The sequence below is a fragment of the Neoarius graeffei genome, chromosome 15 (assembly GCF_027579695.1).
Source record: "Neoarius graeffei isolate fNeoGra1 chromosome 15, fNeoGra1.pri, whole genome shotgun sequence".
Classification (NCBI taxonomy): Eukaryota; Metazoa; Chordata; class Actinopteri; order Siluriformes; family Ariidae; genus Neoarius; species Neoarius graeffei.
Window position 1 is genome coordinate 17,547,207 of NC_083583.1, and position 18,521 is coordinate 17,565,727.

The window sequence follows — 18,521 nt, forward strand, 5'->3', positions numbered from 1 at the left end:
GACGGGGACCGCTCGGCCTCATCAGTGGGGCTACCTGGCACCGGGCTTCTTACTAGTGTTTGGGCGGCTTACGTGTAGTCTAGGTTTAACATACACGGTGCCCTCAGGCGAGGCAGAGCCATGTTGTTGGGTGGGTTGTACTTTTTAGATGTGAATATGCAATGGACAAAACTAGAATTCGATACTAGACATATTAATTATTATGCATTTTTCTATATGATTAATGTAACTCTCTCTCAACCTGGACACTATTTTTCTAACTGCAATGAATTTACTTTTATTTGGTATCACGTTGAAGTAGACTGTTATGGAATTTTTTTGACACAAAATGTTGTTGGAAATCTTTGCATATGTTGTCATGGCAACCATTCAAACAATGCATGCTGTGAAAAGGGAAAATACATATTTTTTGACAAATCTCTGACATGTTGGGCTAGCGGGAGTCACCATTGTTGTGACCGCCAAAATGGCGCCATCTACTTGTTGACATGGCAACGGTCACGTGGGTCGAACACCTCTATACCTGTTACAAATACCAAAGACTAGAAGTGGATTTGGAAAAGAACTGTATATTTTGGAAGTGGAAATATTTACATGTAAAAACATTTGACTCTTCTTTTTGTTAGGACTGACTTTATTATACTTGCATTTTATTATATTTCCAACATAAGTGATTTTTGTGTGAAAGCGTTTAACTGTGAAGTGCTTCAGTTACATTTTTTTTTAAAGCTTAATAGTTTTTAATCAGATGTCTATCGAGATCGGCTGATACTCAAGGTTTCAGTACCAGTATCGGAAAAGAAAGTGATACCGTGCCGTCTCTAGCTAGTAGAAACAATACTATAGAAACAGAATGAGTGCATTAATATAAACCTACTGTCAGCATTAGTGTCAGAGCTGCTGTTGTCGAAAAGTAATCAATTTTTTTTTACCAATCAGATTTGATAATTCAGCAGCGCTGTGCTATAAATGACCAATATTATCAATGTTCCGGTAATCACTCAGGAATGATTACCATTACAATGAAACATATACTGTACACAAGCACAGTCTTGTACATTTATTAGAAAGGAAAAAGGGAATTAGACAGATGGCACACGTTAGTCGTGTATGTTGTTGCACAAAATGTGCTGTGTTTTCACAAATGAAGACACTCTGCTTGTACACCCAAATTAAGGAGGTGAATAGTGTCAAACGGTCCAGCATGGGCGTGAACACTGTGGTAAAGCTGTGTTACACCGCAAGCAAACTTCTTCAGTAGAAACAAGCAATCAGCACAGTTTGCCCGGGCTTTTCTAATGGGTTAAGGTTTAAAACAGTCAAAGCACATCCCTGTACAGTCAGCATGCAAGCAAATACAATGCAATTAAGCTTACTGAAGAAGAACTGAAACTCTTTTGAAGCTAGAATACGAGCTGATTCTGATCTAACAGAGTACTGCTTTGTAGTAGGCCCGGTTTCCCAACACCATCATAATATTTAAGTAAGAAGTAAAATATTATAGGGTGTGTTTTCACAGGAAAATAAAATCAATCAATCAATAACAGTTTGTGAAAAAACATCTGTGAAAAATTGCAAAACACTGACACTGGAGCCTCTTTCGTCAATATCATAAATGTCTCTTTCCAGAAACCTTCACCATACCAACGAGTACATCTAGTTCTTGGTTAAATGCCAACATGTTTTAAAATCTGTTTATTAATGCCAAGCCACATTCTGCATATTACAACAGCACAGCTTCATAGTAAAAGAGTGCAGGTGTTAAACTGGCCTGCCTGCTTCCCACTAAAAATGTGACAACAGAGACCCTGGACTGCTGAGCAAATGAAGACATAGATCAAGCAAGAATGGGAAAGAATTTCACATTCAAAACTTGGTGTCCTCAGTTCCCAAAAACTTCCCAAGTGTTGTTAAAAGAAAACGTGATGTAACGTAGTGGGAAACATACCCAGTCCCATTTTTTTTTTTTGGAAAGTGTTGCAGACATCAAATTCAGAAAGAGTCTTATCTCATCTCATCTCATTATCTCTAGCCGCTTTATCCTGTTCTACAGGGTCGCAGGCAAGCTGGAGCCTATCTCAGCTGACTACGGGCGAAAGGCGGGGTACACCCTGGACAAGTCGCCAGGTCATCACAGGGCTGACACATACAGCCATTCACACTCACATTCACACCTACGGTCAATTTAGGCTACATTTACATTACGTCGAATCAGCGGATCATCAGATTAATGTTCTTAAAATGATTCGCGTTTACACTAAAACCGTTAGCCGTGCACACAGCAACACCAATACGCGGATACGCTCGGCTCCGCAGGCATCCTGCGCTCCAAATCACTCCGCCCTGAACAGCGAGTGCCCTCTGGAGGGTGCGCACTCCGGCCCTGCGCAGCTCACAGAGCGCGCGAGTGAAGTGAACAAGCCACGATTCGGGACTGAGCCGCTGTGTGTGAGATCCCAGCGCATATCACTTATTACTTGCAAGTGGAAGGATGGCAAGCCTAAAGACAATCATAACTACACAATGGGCAGTATTTGCATCAGTATTTGCAGTATTTTCATACTTTTATACTCTTTAATGAAAGGTGATACAAGGCGGAAGTCTGCGCCGTTTTTCAGCAGTCGCGTCACATGACCAACGCCAGCGAATCAGGAAGGTGGATGTCACAGTGACGTTGTCCAATGAGACGCCAGCTAGAGCTCAGCACAGCGTATTCGCGTATTCTCAATGTTTACACAGCACCGGAGCTGATACGATCTAGATTGAATACGTGGACGCTGGCGGATTCCCGTTTCCCCGCTTTTTCAGGGGGGTTAATGTAAACGGACAGTGCATCCGCGAAGAAAACGAGACAGATACGGTCTAGTGTAAACGTAGCCTTAGAGTCACCAGTTAACCTAACCTGCATGTCTTTGGACTGTGGGGGAAACCGGAGCACCCGGAGGAAACCCACGCAGACACGGGGAGAACATGCAAACTCCACACAGAAAGGCCCTCGCCAGCCATGGGGCTCGAACCCGGACCTTCTTACTGTGAGGCGACAGCGCTAACCACTACACCACTGTGCTGCCCCAGTTTGTAACTAAGTATATAAATTTTTTAAATTTGTTTATTATTAGACTTAAATTATATGAAGCATCTACCATACAGGTCTTTGACAATTAGCTATTGAAAACATAAGAAATATGTACATTAATATTAAACTTGAATGTTCCTTGAAGCCAGAATTTGGCTGTGTCAAGTTTTTTTTTGTCTTTACTATCTACACGAGGTAAAAAAAAAAAAATCTTCACGTCATAAAATTTGCTTGGTTATACTCACTCTATACCATCTTATCCCCATTTTCGAAACTGGCAAATTTGAACAAGGACCTAATCCATACTGAACGGGTCCTAAAATCAAACTGAACCAAACCGTTTCAGCCTAATCAAACTTTTTTTGACACTCAGATTTACTTAAGCTTCTTTTTAGTGCAGTTTTTAGCAATCCCTTGTCCTCTTCCCCTCAACAATTCCCCTTAGGGGAGCCCCTCAATCATATTAACATTTGTGGATGATCACTTGCAAAGCCACAGGCATCACAAGAGTTCTAGTAAATGCTATACTTCAAGGTAAAGGTACAGTTTTAAGATGTTATCTAGTCATAAGAGTTTACTAAAACAGATACCGAAGTGGTGATTTTGCATTAAAATAAATGGTCTCCACCTGTACATTCTGCATAGCCAGGTTCTCTCTGCTGCTCCCTCCATTTGCCCGAAAATTAGGCCACTTGCCCATCACCATGGAGAAGATTCCCAGCAAGCCTTTCACTGCCGTGTCAATGTTGATATTGAGATGATTGCTATAAGAATGAAGAAATTCATAATATTACCTACTCATCATATACAAAAAAAAACAAACAAACATAATTAGTCAATTGTAGAAACATTAGTACACTTAATGAACATGCTGAAACCTTTCCAAATGTTTGGAAAATCATTATGTGATTTGAAGATATTGCACTGTCAAGATCTGACCCCTCTCTCTCACACTTTTTTTTTTTTTTTACTTTTAATTATATTTTAACATTAATGCTAATGTTAAACTTCTCACATATATCTGGAATATAATGATCTAATGAATGGGATCAATTTAAAAGGCAATAAATGAAATAAATCCATGCAACAATAATAAATCAATTATTATCAAAAAATGACAAACACCTAGTGTGTACAAAATACAACCATTTAAATTTTTTAAACTGAAGTGTAAATAATTTAATAAGCTAACAAGCTGACTTGCCATAACTCTTTTAAAATACTATTATGAAAGACTTTCTTTAAGTTGGTCACATATCGATTGAAGGCTATTCAAATCGTATCGTCTCAGATTCAGTGGTATCGTCAAATATCAAATCAATGCCCCAAGACTCATAATTGCATCATTTCATGTGATACACTCCTAAGATACTGTATATTCATGTTAGAATAGGCAAGTTTGAGCATATGCCAAATGTAGTAGAGATTTTTTTCAACAAACTATTTGTGCAAAATTATTGGCACCCCTACAATTAATACATACTTCATGAAGCCTCCCCTGAAGAGAATAAGAGCACCAAGTCTCTTCCTGTACAAACCCTTGCAGAACATTTCATCTTTATTTTAGACTACAGAGTTAAATCTGGACTGAAATGGCCTCTGCAAACACTGATTTCATATTCTGTTATCTATTTCTGTATTGTTTTGTCTTTTAGAGGTATGTTTAAGGTTATCATTTTGTCAAAAGATCAACTTATGGTCAAGTAATAACTGCTTGGCAGAGACAACCAGGTTTTAGACTTAAAAAACAAACACTAATATTTAATCCGTTATATGGAATTGCAAGCATGCAAAGGATTTGTGTACATTTTACAACCGTCTTGTCTGAAAAACAACAAAAGCCGACCTGCCGATTTGAGCAGCCAACTCTTTCGCTCGGTTGTTAGTGTCCTCTGAAGAATTTACACTTCCCATGTAACAGGTGGTGAAGAGGCGTCCACACAACTCTCGAGGGTCTTCAGGCCTGTAGGAGGCAGACCTCACCACCTGCTGGACATCTTCCAACACCCGAGCATCTGGAAGAACAGCGTGACTAAGACTAATAGAACTCGTTCTAGTGCACATTTTCCAAATTAATTACTTCTCTTCTGTGAGCAGGGTCTGTCTGAGCGTGTAAAGCTTTTTTCCCCTTTTTGTGAAGACTGTTAAAAAATGGTTAATTCATTAAACATGGTTTGGAATTGCAGTGCAAAAAAAAAGTTTGCATACCCTCCCCTCAGGATACAATGTCCTTGACCTGTGGTGTGCCCCAGGGGTCGATCCAACCCCCCATGGAACCAACTCCCAGAGGACATTAAAAATGCTCCTGCTGTTGGCAGCTTTAAATCTAGATTAAAAGACCAAGCTGTTTTCAGATGCTTTCTGCTAACTGATAAATATCATCTTTACATGTTTTAAACTTTACTTAAATTTTCCAGTCTCTGCATGTTTTAAACTTTACTTAACTTTTATTCTATTTTATTCTGCTGTTTTTTTACTGAACTTTTACTTCATTTTATTATTTTATTTCTACTATTGTTTAATTCTTCTTATTTTTTCTCTCTTCTTCCCCCTTTATTTTATGTAATTTTATTTTCTATTGTTTACTGTTTTGCTTTTACCTCTGTAAAGCACATTGAACTGCCACTGTGTATGAAATGCGCTATATAAATAAACTTGCCTTGCCTACAATGGTAAATCCTGACTAATCTTTGTCCAGTTTCTACACTTTATAAGACTTCCCAAAGTTATATACTACCTGCTTTCGATAAAACCACATTTTAGTCTTTAAAAAAAAAAAAAAGAATAAATTTTCTGTCGATTTTGCTTTATGTCTCAAATGGTTGGCAAACCATGGGGGATGCAAACTTTTGTACTCAATTGTAAATTTAACTGGGGTGATGGAAGCATTATCTCCTCACAGCTCCAGGATCCCCAGTTCAATCCTGACTGTATGGAGTGTTACATGTTCTCCACATGTCCTTGGGGGTTTCCTCAAGGTTCTCTGGTTTCCTTCCACTACCCAAAAAAAAAAATATTGGTAGATGAATTGGCTATGAATTAGACAGAGAAACTATATCGCAATAACTTTAAACAGGAGTGGTGAAACCTCGGGGGGGGGACACTAGCAATCTCGGTGCATTTTCTGCCGCTACAATTGAAATTACAAGGAACTGGTTTGAAAAATTTGGGTGGCACGTGGTTCCGAGTTCGAACCTCATGGCCAATGGGGGCCTTTCTGCATGGGTTTCCTCTGGGTGCTCTGGTTAAAGACATGCAGATGAGGTAAAATACCCCGCCACTGGGGTTGCACAAGACAGTGCATACTTAGCCAAGTCCGGATAGATTGGGGAGGGTTGCATCAGGAAGGGCATCCAGTAGAACTATGAAGTCCAAATCAAATATGTGGATCATGACCATGGCGACTCCTAATGGGAGCAGCCGAAAGAAGAATAAGAAGAACTGGCTATGCTAAATTGCCCAAAGCTGTGAATGCATGTGCGTGACTGGTCTGTACTTCCACCTCAAACCCAGTGTTCTGTTCCTGGGAAAGGATAAAGCGGATACTGAAGATAAATGAATGCGTGAAATGCAACTAAGACTTATTAGCTGAAATAGAAATACTCATATTCCATTACAGAACTTACAGTAGCTGCACTAATTTGTCCTCTATTAGCATCTGCATGTGTATAACATATGACTTACTGCCATCTTTGACTGCCTGACAGACGAGTACACACATGGAGTAGACAATGCAGGCGGAGGAGGCGCTGTCAGCTCCACCACTGAGAGGAAGCAGGAAACCAGCCTGAAACCAGAGACAACAGACTCTATAAATGGAACACCTTTTGCTGAGGTATTTGTACGTGCACACACACACACACACACACACACACACACACACACACACACACACACACACAATGCACAAACAGCAAAAGATTCTCACCTGACCACTCCTTCTTAAATAGTCCCATAGCCAGCATGCAGGACCAAGACTGAGGGGGGAATAATAATAAAATGAAGATTCAAACATAAAGGAGGAGAATGGTAGCGACTAACTATCATTATTACTATGTAATATATAGCTGTGCATGAAAGTTTACCCCCGATTTCATAATGGGAAAGGAAATTAAAAATTCTGTAACAAGACAACAATCCTAAAATTAAAAAATAAATAAAATAAAAAAATAGCCTCAATGAGGCTGTAGCTCATACCAGCCACTGTTGCGTGCGAGTTTGAAATCCGATCAATCCTGTGGGAGGAGTAGCGATTTTTGTGAAACTGCATATGACTCCTCTGTAGCCTCATCCATGGCAGGTGGCACCACCTGGTGAACAATTCTTGCTGGAACGTGTCTTTAGAATTTTCTGGGTGAGTTTCAGTGAAAACGTCCCAGCAGTTTACGAACGGTAGTGTTTGGTGTGACGAACCACCCAAAAATTTCAGACGCCCATAAAATCATAAATATGATAGGTGGCGCCACCGTCTTGACAACTTTTATGCACACCCACCTGGGGAATATTGTATGCGAGTTTGATCAAAATATGATCAATCCTGTAGGAAGAGTAGTGATTTTTGTCAATTGTGGGCAGACGATGTGCATAAGCTCATCTGGCCTGGCCTACGGCCGGATGAGCTAAACATGAGAAATGAACCATCCAGAAAAGTGGTTTGTACAGAACTAAAAGTGAGTTAACGGTCTGCAATGATCCTTACAGCCTCCAGACCTAATCTGAAACGATCCGAAAGCTGCTCAAAGATTTCGAGAGGCTTGGGGCATTTAAAAGCAAAAGGTGGGTGAAGAAGTTACTAGAAAATATTCTACACATTCAGAAAAGGAGACACAAACTTTTCAAATTGTATCATTTCCCTTTTTTTGGCCATTATTTCTGATAATGAAAGAGCATCTGTGGAATCTAAATGTGGTCCGGGGTGTGTGTAAACTTTTGCACTCCAGTGTATGAGCAAGAAGGGGAAGCTTTCATTAATGGCTGAAGTTCTGCATCTAAAGGAATGTCATACACTATATTAAAAATCTTTCACGTATGCTTATTCTTGCCAAATGGTGGCTGGGTAAATATTCTGCTGTAATCATACTACTTCTACACTCACTGGCCACTTTAATAGGAATCTTGATTCTAAGATTCCTGTTCTTGGCTGGCAGGACTGGAACCCAATGTGTTCTTCTGCTGGTCTTTCTGCTCACCACGGTTGTATAGAGTGATTATATGGAGTTACTATATACTTCCTGGCAGCTCAAACCAATCTGGCCATTTTCCTCGGACCTCTCCTATCAATGAGGGGTTTCCACCCACAGAACTGTCACTCACGCAATGTTTTTTGTTTTTCGCACCATTCTGTGTAAACTCTAGAGACTGTTGTGTGTGAAAACCCCAGGAGATCAGGCATTTCTGAAATACTCAAACCAGATTGGCTGATTAGATAACTGCATAAAACAGCAGACGTATGGGTGTTCCTAATAAAGTGGCCAGTGAGTATTTGTTCTTCTTGAAGCAGGACTTTTTTTATTTTAATGATTTGACGTTACATTTTGGAAGAGTGTTTCAGCAACTCTGACGCACCTAATCTCCTCCTCAGGAGTGTGAAAGATCCAGTCGACAGGCTGGTGAGTGGGCAAGAAGGTGTCTCTGCTGTCAGACAATGAAAATTCCACCTTGATCCTTTCGTATGGTTTGTGCTCGTAATCCTGCAGAGGAGGGAAAAAAAAAAAAGAACACAGCAATATCTCTAACATAAGTGTTTGGTAGTGAAGCATGGACTTTTCAACAGTATCTCCAAGAGCATCTTACCACGTGCGGGTGACATCTCTCTCCTCTGTAGCTGCGTACATCCTCGAGGTCGAGAGTGGCTGTGAGAACTTCCTGTAATGTGTAAAAAAAAAAAAGATGAAGAAAACAGCCATGTTCTGTATTAACATCAGGAAGTAACACATTATATCCCTCCATGAAGTAGTAGTACTTCGAATAATGAACATAGCTCCATAATGAACACCTAAAAGAGCAGTTTGTAATGTTTAGTGCCCCCTGGTGCCTGGTTTGAGAACTACAATTGGAATTGGGGGGGGGCAAGCCTTTAACTATCTCCCAAATTACCCCAAAGCTTAGCAGCTAGATTCAACGTGGGGGCGGAGCCAGTAGAAACTACCTAATCTGTTTGGTCAGAAGGTTTTGTGTGAATAACAGCAGCACTGACAATGTCAGCTGTAATTCAAATCCCAGGTTTGTATATAATGTGCTCATTCTAATATGTTATCATTTCTATAGGAACCATGGCGGGTGCGTCACATACTCTCAAAATGACTGACATACATATTAGGGGGGGAAAAATGTTATTTCATATAGTCATTGTTATGGTGATGCTTTCTGTAAGGAGACATAAGAGGAATAACGAACTAATGCAGATGTTTTGCGAATATTCTGTAAAATGTAACTACAAATGTATAAAAAATATAAAAGGAGAAAAAGAAAAAAAAAAAAAAAACACACCACACACACGATTTTATTAGAAAATAATCATCTTCCAGGCAATAAAGTGTTATCACATCACCTGGTCATTGATTAGTTTCCCATAACAACACGTACCAAAATGTTTTATTCCTTACCTATGGTCGACATAGAAAATACTGTGAATCACAGAGACAAGTTTGTTCTCTAATGTATAAAAAGATCTCCAGTTTTAAATGTTTGCATCTTAATTTCTCATCTCATTATCTCTAGCCGCTTTATCCTGTTCCACAGGGTCGCAGGCAAGCTGGAGCCTATCCCAGCTGACTACGGGCGAAAGGCGGGGTACACCCTGGACAAGTCGCCAGGTCATCACAGGGCTGACACATAGACACAGACAACCATTCACACTCACATTCACACCTACGGTCAATTTAGAGTCACCAGTTAACCTGAACTGCATGTCTTTGGACTGTGGAGGAAACCGGAGCACCCAGAGGAAACGCACGCGGACACGGGGAGAACATGCAAACTCCGCACAGAAAGGCCCTCGTCAGCCACGGGGCTTGAACCCGGACCTTCTTGCTGTGAGGCGACAGCACTAACCACTACACCACCGTGCCGCCCCTGCATCTTAATTTAACTAACATTATTTATTATTGTTTAGTATGACCACTCTCAGTTCTTGCCACGATGGGTCTGTTCTAATACAAGTAAGCTGTGTGTCGAATATTGCACTGATCCCACAATTTTGTTGGTGAAATAACCCAAATGCCTGATTTCTTTCCTGAAACTTACTTAAAATAGAAGTGCATTTAACATCTTTACCAGTAAGTCATAAGGGTTGCAAAAATTGCACTCAAATGTTCAGTGCACTACTGTGTTTCAATATGGGCCAATATTTAATAAAGCCTGACTGATAAACTGGTGTCCTGATATTACTGGCTGATATCATAGATAAAACGGTATCGGCGTTTATAATGGCTGATAAATGACAATTTAAAAAAAGAAACGGAGAGATGGAAGATCCTTGGATCCTTCAATCATGAGTGTGAGGAGTGTTGTCATTGTATAGTTTGTCCACCAGAGGGCACACTGCAACATCACTGTGAGCAAGACTTGCCATAAATCACAACAATCAGCTGACCCAAGCAGCTCAAAGAAGAGTCAAGAAGACCTTTTTTTTTTTTATACACTTGATGGTTATTCATCAAACTTTCAATATGTTTTGTTAGTACTTTTGTTCAAAGTATTATCTATTTATGACAATAAAACAAGTTTATTTTTAAACTGCATTACATCATGTTATCATAGTGAGGACTCTTCAATAACTACACAACACATATTAAGGAAAGGGGCCCTGTATCTGGGGGCCAGGACTGGGCAAATGAGTTGAATCTCTTTTTTAACAGATTTGACTGTGCCACCCCACCCTCCCCCGCTCACCGTAGTCCTGACCTGTCTGTGTTATCACTCCACCACCCTCCCTCTCCCCTCATAATACCTCTGACACCAACAGCTCCCTCCTCACACCACATCACCCCCCTCCGATTCCTGCCAGACCAATCCACACACTCCACCCCCAACCTCACTCTACAGGACTCACATCTCGGCTACACCCCTCGCCTCTCCATAACAGCTGATCAGGTGTTGAAGGAGCTGAGGAGGATCAAGACGAGGAAAGCTGCTGGCCCTGATGGTATCAACTCCAGACTGCTTAAGGACCAGGCATGAAAACGGGTCAGGGGTGAAAAAGGTGAGAAGGGTGCGCGAGTGGTGACGTGGCCTCTGGTGTTGTTTTATTTTGTTTGGGGGGGTCCTCCCCCAGAATAAATGTTATAGCCTCCTTACTAAGTATACTGTATTGACATTTGCACAAGGACATACAGTACAAATACAAATTCAAATACATGTAGTTATAGTGAAATTATGCCCTGGAAAAAATGCAAATAATAGAACGAAGAAAGTGGAGAACACACAAGGAATAGTGATCATTTTTTCCTTTTATTTGCCTGGACCACCAGTGTCTCCATGGCCTGCTTTCTCCGAGTTGCCACATGTTTCAGCCTTGCCCGCTTCTCTCCTTCAGCAGTCTGTTTCTTGGCCTGCTGAGCACTGCAAGTTGCTTGAGAGCCATACTTGCTCTGCTGCTTTTCCTCCTTGTTCACCCTCTGCTGGTGTTTGTATGTGGCTGCTGCAGAGTTAATGTTCTTGCACAATGTTCTGTCCACTTCCCCAAACGTCACATCCTCCGTTCTAAAGAGCTGCATAGCTGTCTTCTATGAAATCAATTTTGTGCCAAAATGTTCATACAATACTTTTGAAATATCAAACAAAAACGACAAATCAAAATACACAAAAAGAAAAAAATAGTCAATTTTTTTAGACTGGCAAACAAATTATTCGTGTAATCGTGCAAAATATCAGTCTATTACTCTTCAGAAACCTTTTATTTTTGTTCCGCGTCTTTCTCGGTTTTGTTTGACGTAATTTATTTTGGTTGCGATTCCAGCTTTCTCGTTTGCGCTCCCTGACTTTTTGCTCGCAGTTTTGGCACAAACTTCACGTGTGGGTGGGCTGTCCAGGAATGCATTCCCATTGGCTAACTTGTGTTTGACTGACAGCTACGCTCAGCCATTCCCTACTCGGATTCTGGCGGACTGTGTGACGAGTGACCAAATTCAATATCATAGTCGCCACTGAAGTCCACTCGATCCTTGTTTACCGTCAATGGATCGGTCACTCGTCACACAGTCCGCCAGAATCCGAGTAGGGAATGGCTGAGCGTAGCTGTCAGTATTGCATTAAATGTTTCCACATTCATGTTGCCACTCCTTTGATCAATTACATCATTCATCAGACTAAATGAGGACTCGACTCTAGGTCCATGAAAGATGGAGAGGCAACACTTAACCAGTGCACCCAGGGAGGGGTACTTGTCTGGTTTGTTGAAGACATGACCCCACCACTCCACGATGCTCTCTCCCTCCTTGAAGCTGGGGATGGTCAGGTCAACACTGAACTGCACAAGTTCCCTCTGGATATCCTGGTCTGCTGGCAAGAGGTGCCCCAGCATACCACTCAGCCTGCCGAGATATGGAAGTACCTGCAGCTTTCAGTTCTTTTTAAATCAAGGCTGAATACTGTACTTTCTTCTTTGCTGCTGTCTTTTATTAAATCAAATTTGAGACTTTTAATTTGATTTCTTTCAGCACGGACAGCACTACAAAATGGCGTCTCCACTATACAGTGCCCTATATAGCGAGTAGCGAGCAATTTCGGACACAGGGATTGTCAAAAGACGCGCGTGCCCTCTTTTGAATGCTGACGTAATCAAGCCGGAAGTTTTGTTTGTTTTGATAGCGATCAGGAAAGTTTGAAAAAAGTAGGAAATTCAGTCCGATGACTCAATCCAGCTTCTGGTGGTCTGGTCTGCACTCTGACTGATGTGTGCACGCTCTGGCCAGCAGGAGAAGAGGTGCGAAATGATGCTGGCAGCGAGATGCACTCGTCGCTATGGCGTCAATATCAAAGCAGGAAGAGGCGGCGCAAACCGGCACGAGCTGTCTATGGGTGCGAAGCAACCTCCTTGCCCTTTGGGTCAATATCAAACCCCCCCCAATTTTTTTTCTCATCAGATCTACACGATTCAGATAGGTCACCCATTTTGGTTTCAAAACGGCGAATTTCGCCAAAAGGTGAGGGATTTTCATGTATGAAGGACTGTGCAGATCAGCTCTGTGGGATTCTTCTGTACATTTTCAACCTGAGCCTCAGTCTGGAGAAAGTTCCACTTCTGTGGAAAACATCATGTGTGGTTCCAGGTCCCAAGATTGCGCACCCCAGGGAGCCCAACCACTTTCGGCCAGTAGCTTTAACGTCTCACCTCATGAAGATCATGGAGAGGATTGTTCTCTCCCACGTCCGACACCTGGTGAACAGCGAGATGGACCCCCTGCAGTTCGCATATCGACCGGGCATTGGTGTGGATGACGCTGTCATTTACCTGCTACACCGGTCACTTTTGCACCTGGAGGGTACTGGGAGCACTGTGAGAATCATGTTCTTTGACTTCTCCAGTGCTTTCAACACAATCCAGCCATCCAGCCCCAGCTGGTGTCGACTGCCACCTGGCTGCATGGATCATCGACTACCTCATTAACAGACCGCAGTATGTGAGGCTCTGCGACTGTGTGTCTGATGTGGTAGTCTGCAGCACGGGGGCTCCACAGGGTACAGTGCTCTCTCCTTTCCTCTTTACACTTTACACATCTGACTTCAGCTACAACACGGACAGCTGCCACCTCCAGAAGTTCTCTGATGATACAGCCATCGTTGGACGTGTGTCAGAGGGGGACAATCTGGAGTACAGAGAGGTCATCACCAACTTTGTCACCTGGTGCGAACTGAACCACCTGCACATCAACGCCAGCAAGACAAAGGAGGTGGTGATCGATTTCAGAAGGACAGTTTCACAAATTGCACCAGTGAACATCCAGGGTTTGGACATTGAGATTGTGGAGGACAGATTAGGGACAAAATTAGCTCGTTTTAAGTCGTTCAAATTCTGTAAAGCTGCTTTGCGACAATGTTTATTGTTAAAAGCGCTATACAAATAAACTTGACTTGACTTGGAGGAGTACAAATACCTGGGTGTTCACTTCAACAACATACTGGACTGGACTAACAACACAGACGTCCTGTACAAGAAGGGCCAAAGTCGTCTCCACCTCTTGAGAAGACTGAGGTCTTTTGGTGTGTGCAGGACACTGCTTAGGACTTTTTATGACTCTGCGGTAGCATCAGTGATTTTCTACATTGTGGTCTGCTGGGGCTGTGGAAGTTCAGAGAGGGACAGGAACAAACTTAATAAACTGGTCAGAAGGGCTGGCTCAGTCTTGGACTGTCCTCTGGACTCCATTGAGGTGGTGGGTGAGAGGAGGATGTTAGCCAAGCTGACCTCAATCATGGATAACCCCTCTCACCCCCTACATGAGGCTGTGGGGGCTTTAAGCAGCTCTTTTAGTAGTAGATTGCTACACCCACGGTGTAAGAAGGAGAGATACCGCAGGTCATTCATACCGGCTGCTGTCAGACTGTATAACACCCACAGCTTGTAACGTAGCACCAATAACCTGTTTGTCGTTATATTTGCACTACTTCACCACTACTACCTCTGCCATCTCTCATCGATGCAATTATGTGCAATAATATAGGCCTTAAATTATTTTTATGCATACTTATGTTTATATATATATTATATTTATATATAAATATTTACGTATATATATATATATATATATATATATATATATATATATATATATATATATATATGTGTGTGTGTGTATATATATATATATATATATATATATATACACACACACACACGGTATATATATATATATATATATATATATATATATATATATATATATATATATACACATACACACACACACGGTATATATATATATATATATATATATATATATATATATATATATATATATATATATATATATATATACACATACACACACACACGGTATATATATATATATATATATATATATATATATATAAAAAGAGAGAGAGAGAGAGAGAGAGAGAGAGAGAGAGAGTCTACCTGTAATGTGCAATTTTTCCGAGCCTCTCAATAAGGCAATTTTTTCTATACTTTTTCACGGTAGATGATGCAAATAGCCCTCTGTATTTAATCCTTCATTTGTCTTATTTTTATTTCAGTTTTATTTGTTATCTGTTTGACTTTTTCTTGCTACTGTAACACGTGAATTTCCCCGATGTGGGATGAATAAAGTGAATCTAATCTAATCTAAAATCTTTTACATCAGCAGACCAAAACTGCAAACATGTCCAAAGGACATTTTAATCATGACACGTACCACATCATCAAGTGAAAACTGTGCCCCCTGAGCGACGATGTCTCCGTTGATGGCAATCATAGCGCAGCCATCGTAGTACAGACGATCTCCATCACAGCCTTTCTGATTAGCCATCAGATAGATCCCTCCACTCTGTAACAAACAAAAGCTGAGGAATGCATTTTCAAAATCAAATTAACGGGGCTTAAAGCACAGCGTTGTTGAATTTTCAAATCTGATTGGTCAGAAGCTGAGGATTAACTTTCTGTAACAGCAGCTCTGACAGTTATTCTGACTGTAATTCAAATCGCAGGTTTATATTAATGCATTTGTTCTATTGCTCTACTGTCAACAAGTTTTCCACCACTTGGAGACTTGGCAGGTTTGACTTTTTTGGAATTTCTCTCTTATTAATGTCAAGAAAGACAAAAAAAAAAAAAAGAGGCTGATGAGGGAACAACTGTTTTATAGCTGCTATAACACAAGTGAAAACAGGAACTAACTTGTCTCTGGGATATTCACATTACAGTGCTGCTTGAAAGTTTGTGAACCCTTTAGAATTTTCTATATTTCTGCATAAACATGACCTAAAACATCATCAGATTTTCACACAAGTCCTCAAAGTAGATAAAGAAAACCCAGTTAAACAAATGAGACAAAATTATAATACTTGGTCATTTATTTATTGAGGAAAATGATCCAATATTACATATCTGTGAGTGGCAAAAGTATGTGAACCTTTGCTTTCAGTATCTGGTGTGACCCCCTTGTGCAGCAATAACTACAACTAAACATTTCCGGTAACTGTTGATCAGTCCTGCACACCGGCTTGGAGGAATTTTAGCCCATTCCTCCGTACAGAACAGCTTCAACTCTGGGATGTTGATGGGTTTCCCCGCATGAACTGCTCACTTCAGGTCCTTCCACAACATTTCGATTGGATTAAGGTCAGGACTTTGACTTGGCCATTCCAAAACATTAACTTTATTCTTCTTTAACCATTCTTTGGTAGAACGACTTGTGTGCTTAGGGTCGTTGTCTTGCTGCATGACCCACCTTCTCTTGAGATTCAGTTCATGGACAGATATCCTAACATTTTCCTTTAGAATTTGCTGGTATAATTCAGAATTCATTGTTCTATCAATGATGGCAAGCCGTCCTGGCCCAGATGCAGCAAAACAGGCCCAAACTATGATACTACCACCACCATGTTTCACAGATGGGATAAGGTTCTTGTGCTGGAAAGCAGTGTTTTCCTTTCTCCAAACATCACGCTTCTCATTTAAACCAAAAAGTTCTATTTTGGTCTCATCCTTCCACAAAACATTTTTCCAATAGCCTTCTGGCTTGTCCACGTGATCGTTAGCAAACTGCAGATGAGCAGCAATGTTTTTTGGAGAGCAGTGGCTTTCTCCTTGCAACCCTGCCATGCACACCATTGTTGTTCAGTGTTCTCCTGATGGTGGACTCATGAACATTAGCCAATGTGAGAGAGGCCTTCAGTTGCTTAGAAGTTACCCTGGGTCCTTTGTGACCTTGCCGACTGTGGCAGCGGGGGCGTGGTCAAGCGTCGGTCTGTGACCGGAGGGCGGAGTCAGGGAAGGTAAGTGGCAGAATCACTGCACCTGATGTTGGTTAATCTGTGTTTGTGTGTCTTCCCCAGTGACCGCACCCTATAAGGAGAGAGAGAGCAGAGGAAGGAGGCTCTCTCCCCAACCAGACGACTGGTGTGTGTGTGGATAGATAGAGTATCCAAAGTCTGAAAAGACATAAAATAAAGAGGTTCTTGTGGAACTTAATTCTGGCCTGCCGTCTTTTCTGTGCTCCACCCCTACGAACTGCTACACCGACTATTACATGCCTTGCTCTTGGAGTAATCTTTATTGGTTGACCACTCCTGGGGAGGGTAACAATGGTCTTGAATTTCCTCCATTTGTACACAATCTGTCTCACTGTGGATTGGTGGAGTCCAAATTCTTTAGAGATAGTTTTGTAACCTTTTCCAGCCTGATGAGCATCAACAATGCTTTTTCTAAGGCCCTCAGAAATCTCCTTTGTTCGTGCCATGATACACTTCCACAAATGTGTTGTGAAGATCAGACTTTGATAGATCCCTGTTCTTTAAATAAAACAGGGTGCCCACTCGCACCTGATTTTCATCTCATTGATTGAAAACACCTGACTAATTTCACCTTCAAATTAACTGCTAATCCTAGAGGTTCACATACTTTTGCCACTTACAGATATGCAACATTGGATCAGTTCCTCAATAAATAAATGACCAAGTACAATACTTTTGTCTCATTTGTTTAACTGGGTTCTCTTTATCTACTTTTAGGACTTCTGTGAAAATCTGATGTTTTAGGTCATATTTATGCAGAAATATAGAAAATTCTAAAGGTTTCACAAACTTTCAAGCACCACTGAAAATGTGACTACAAATGGATTAAAAAAAAAAGCCTCAATGAGGCTGTAGCTCATACCGGCCACTGTTGTCGCATACAAGTTTGAAAGCTGATCAATCCTGTGGGAGGAGTAGCGATTTTTGTGAAATTGTATATGACCCCATGGCAGGTGGCACCACCTGGTGAACAATGCTTGTTGGAATATGTCTTTAGAGTCTTCTGGGTGAGTTTTAGTGAAAACTTCCCAGCAGTTTACGAAGAGTAGTGTTTGGTGTGACGAGTCACCCAAAATTTTCAAACGCCCATAAAATGTTAAATATGACAGGTGGTGCCACTGTCTTGACAACTTTTATGCACACCCACCTGAGGAACCAAATGAGCTAAAAATAGCCTCAATGAGGCTGTAGCTCATACCAGCCAAGATACCCATAAAATCATAAATATGACAGGTGGTGCCACCGTCTTGACAACTTTTATACATACCAACCTGGGGAACATTCCATGAGTTTGATTAAAATCTGATCACTCCTGTCGGAGGAGTGATTTTCAGGAAATTGCACATGACTCCTCTGTAGCCTCATCCATGGTACAGGGATGAGAATGAAAAATATTTAAAAAGTCTGAAAAAAACAGGGCGGGGCCCATGGCCCAGGGGGGCGGGGCCCAGGGGTTCCAGGGGCTAATGATTTTTGCCTTTTTTTTTTTACC

At 41.2% G+C, this 18,521-nt stretch overlaps 1 protein-coding gene across 1 annotated transcript in view; it reads right to left on the reverse strand.

Moving 5' to 3' along the window:
- LOC132899216 (glutamine-dependent NAD(+) synthetase-like) overlaps positions 1-18,521 on the reverse strand; it is a 45,181-nt gene that overhangs the window by 14,716 nt on the left and 11,944 nt on the right. Inside the window, exons 9-15 of the mRNA XM_060940942.1 lie at positions 15,430-15,561; positions 8,870-8,941; positions 8,642-8,766; positions 7,005-7,053; positions 6,761-6,863; positions 4,923-5,091; positions 3,705-3,840 (exon numbers count right to left, since the gene is read on the reverse strand). Coding sequence (XP_060796925.1) covers positions 3,705-3,840; positions 4,923-5,091; positions 6,761-6,863; positions 7,005-7,053; positions 8,642-8,766; positions 8,870-8,941; positions 15,430-15,561 — 786 coding nt within the window. The remainder of the gene's footprint in view (positions 1-3,704; positions 3,841-4,922; positions 5,092-6,760; positions 6,864-7,004; positions 7,054-8,641; positions 8,767-8,869; positions 8,942-15,429; positions 15,562-18,521) is intronic.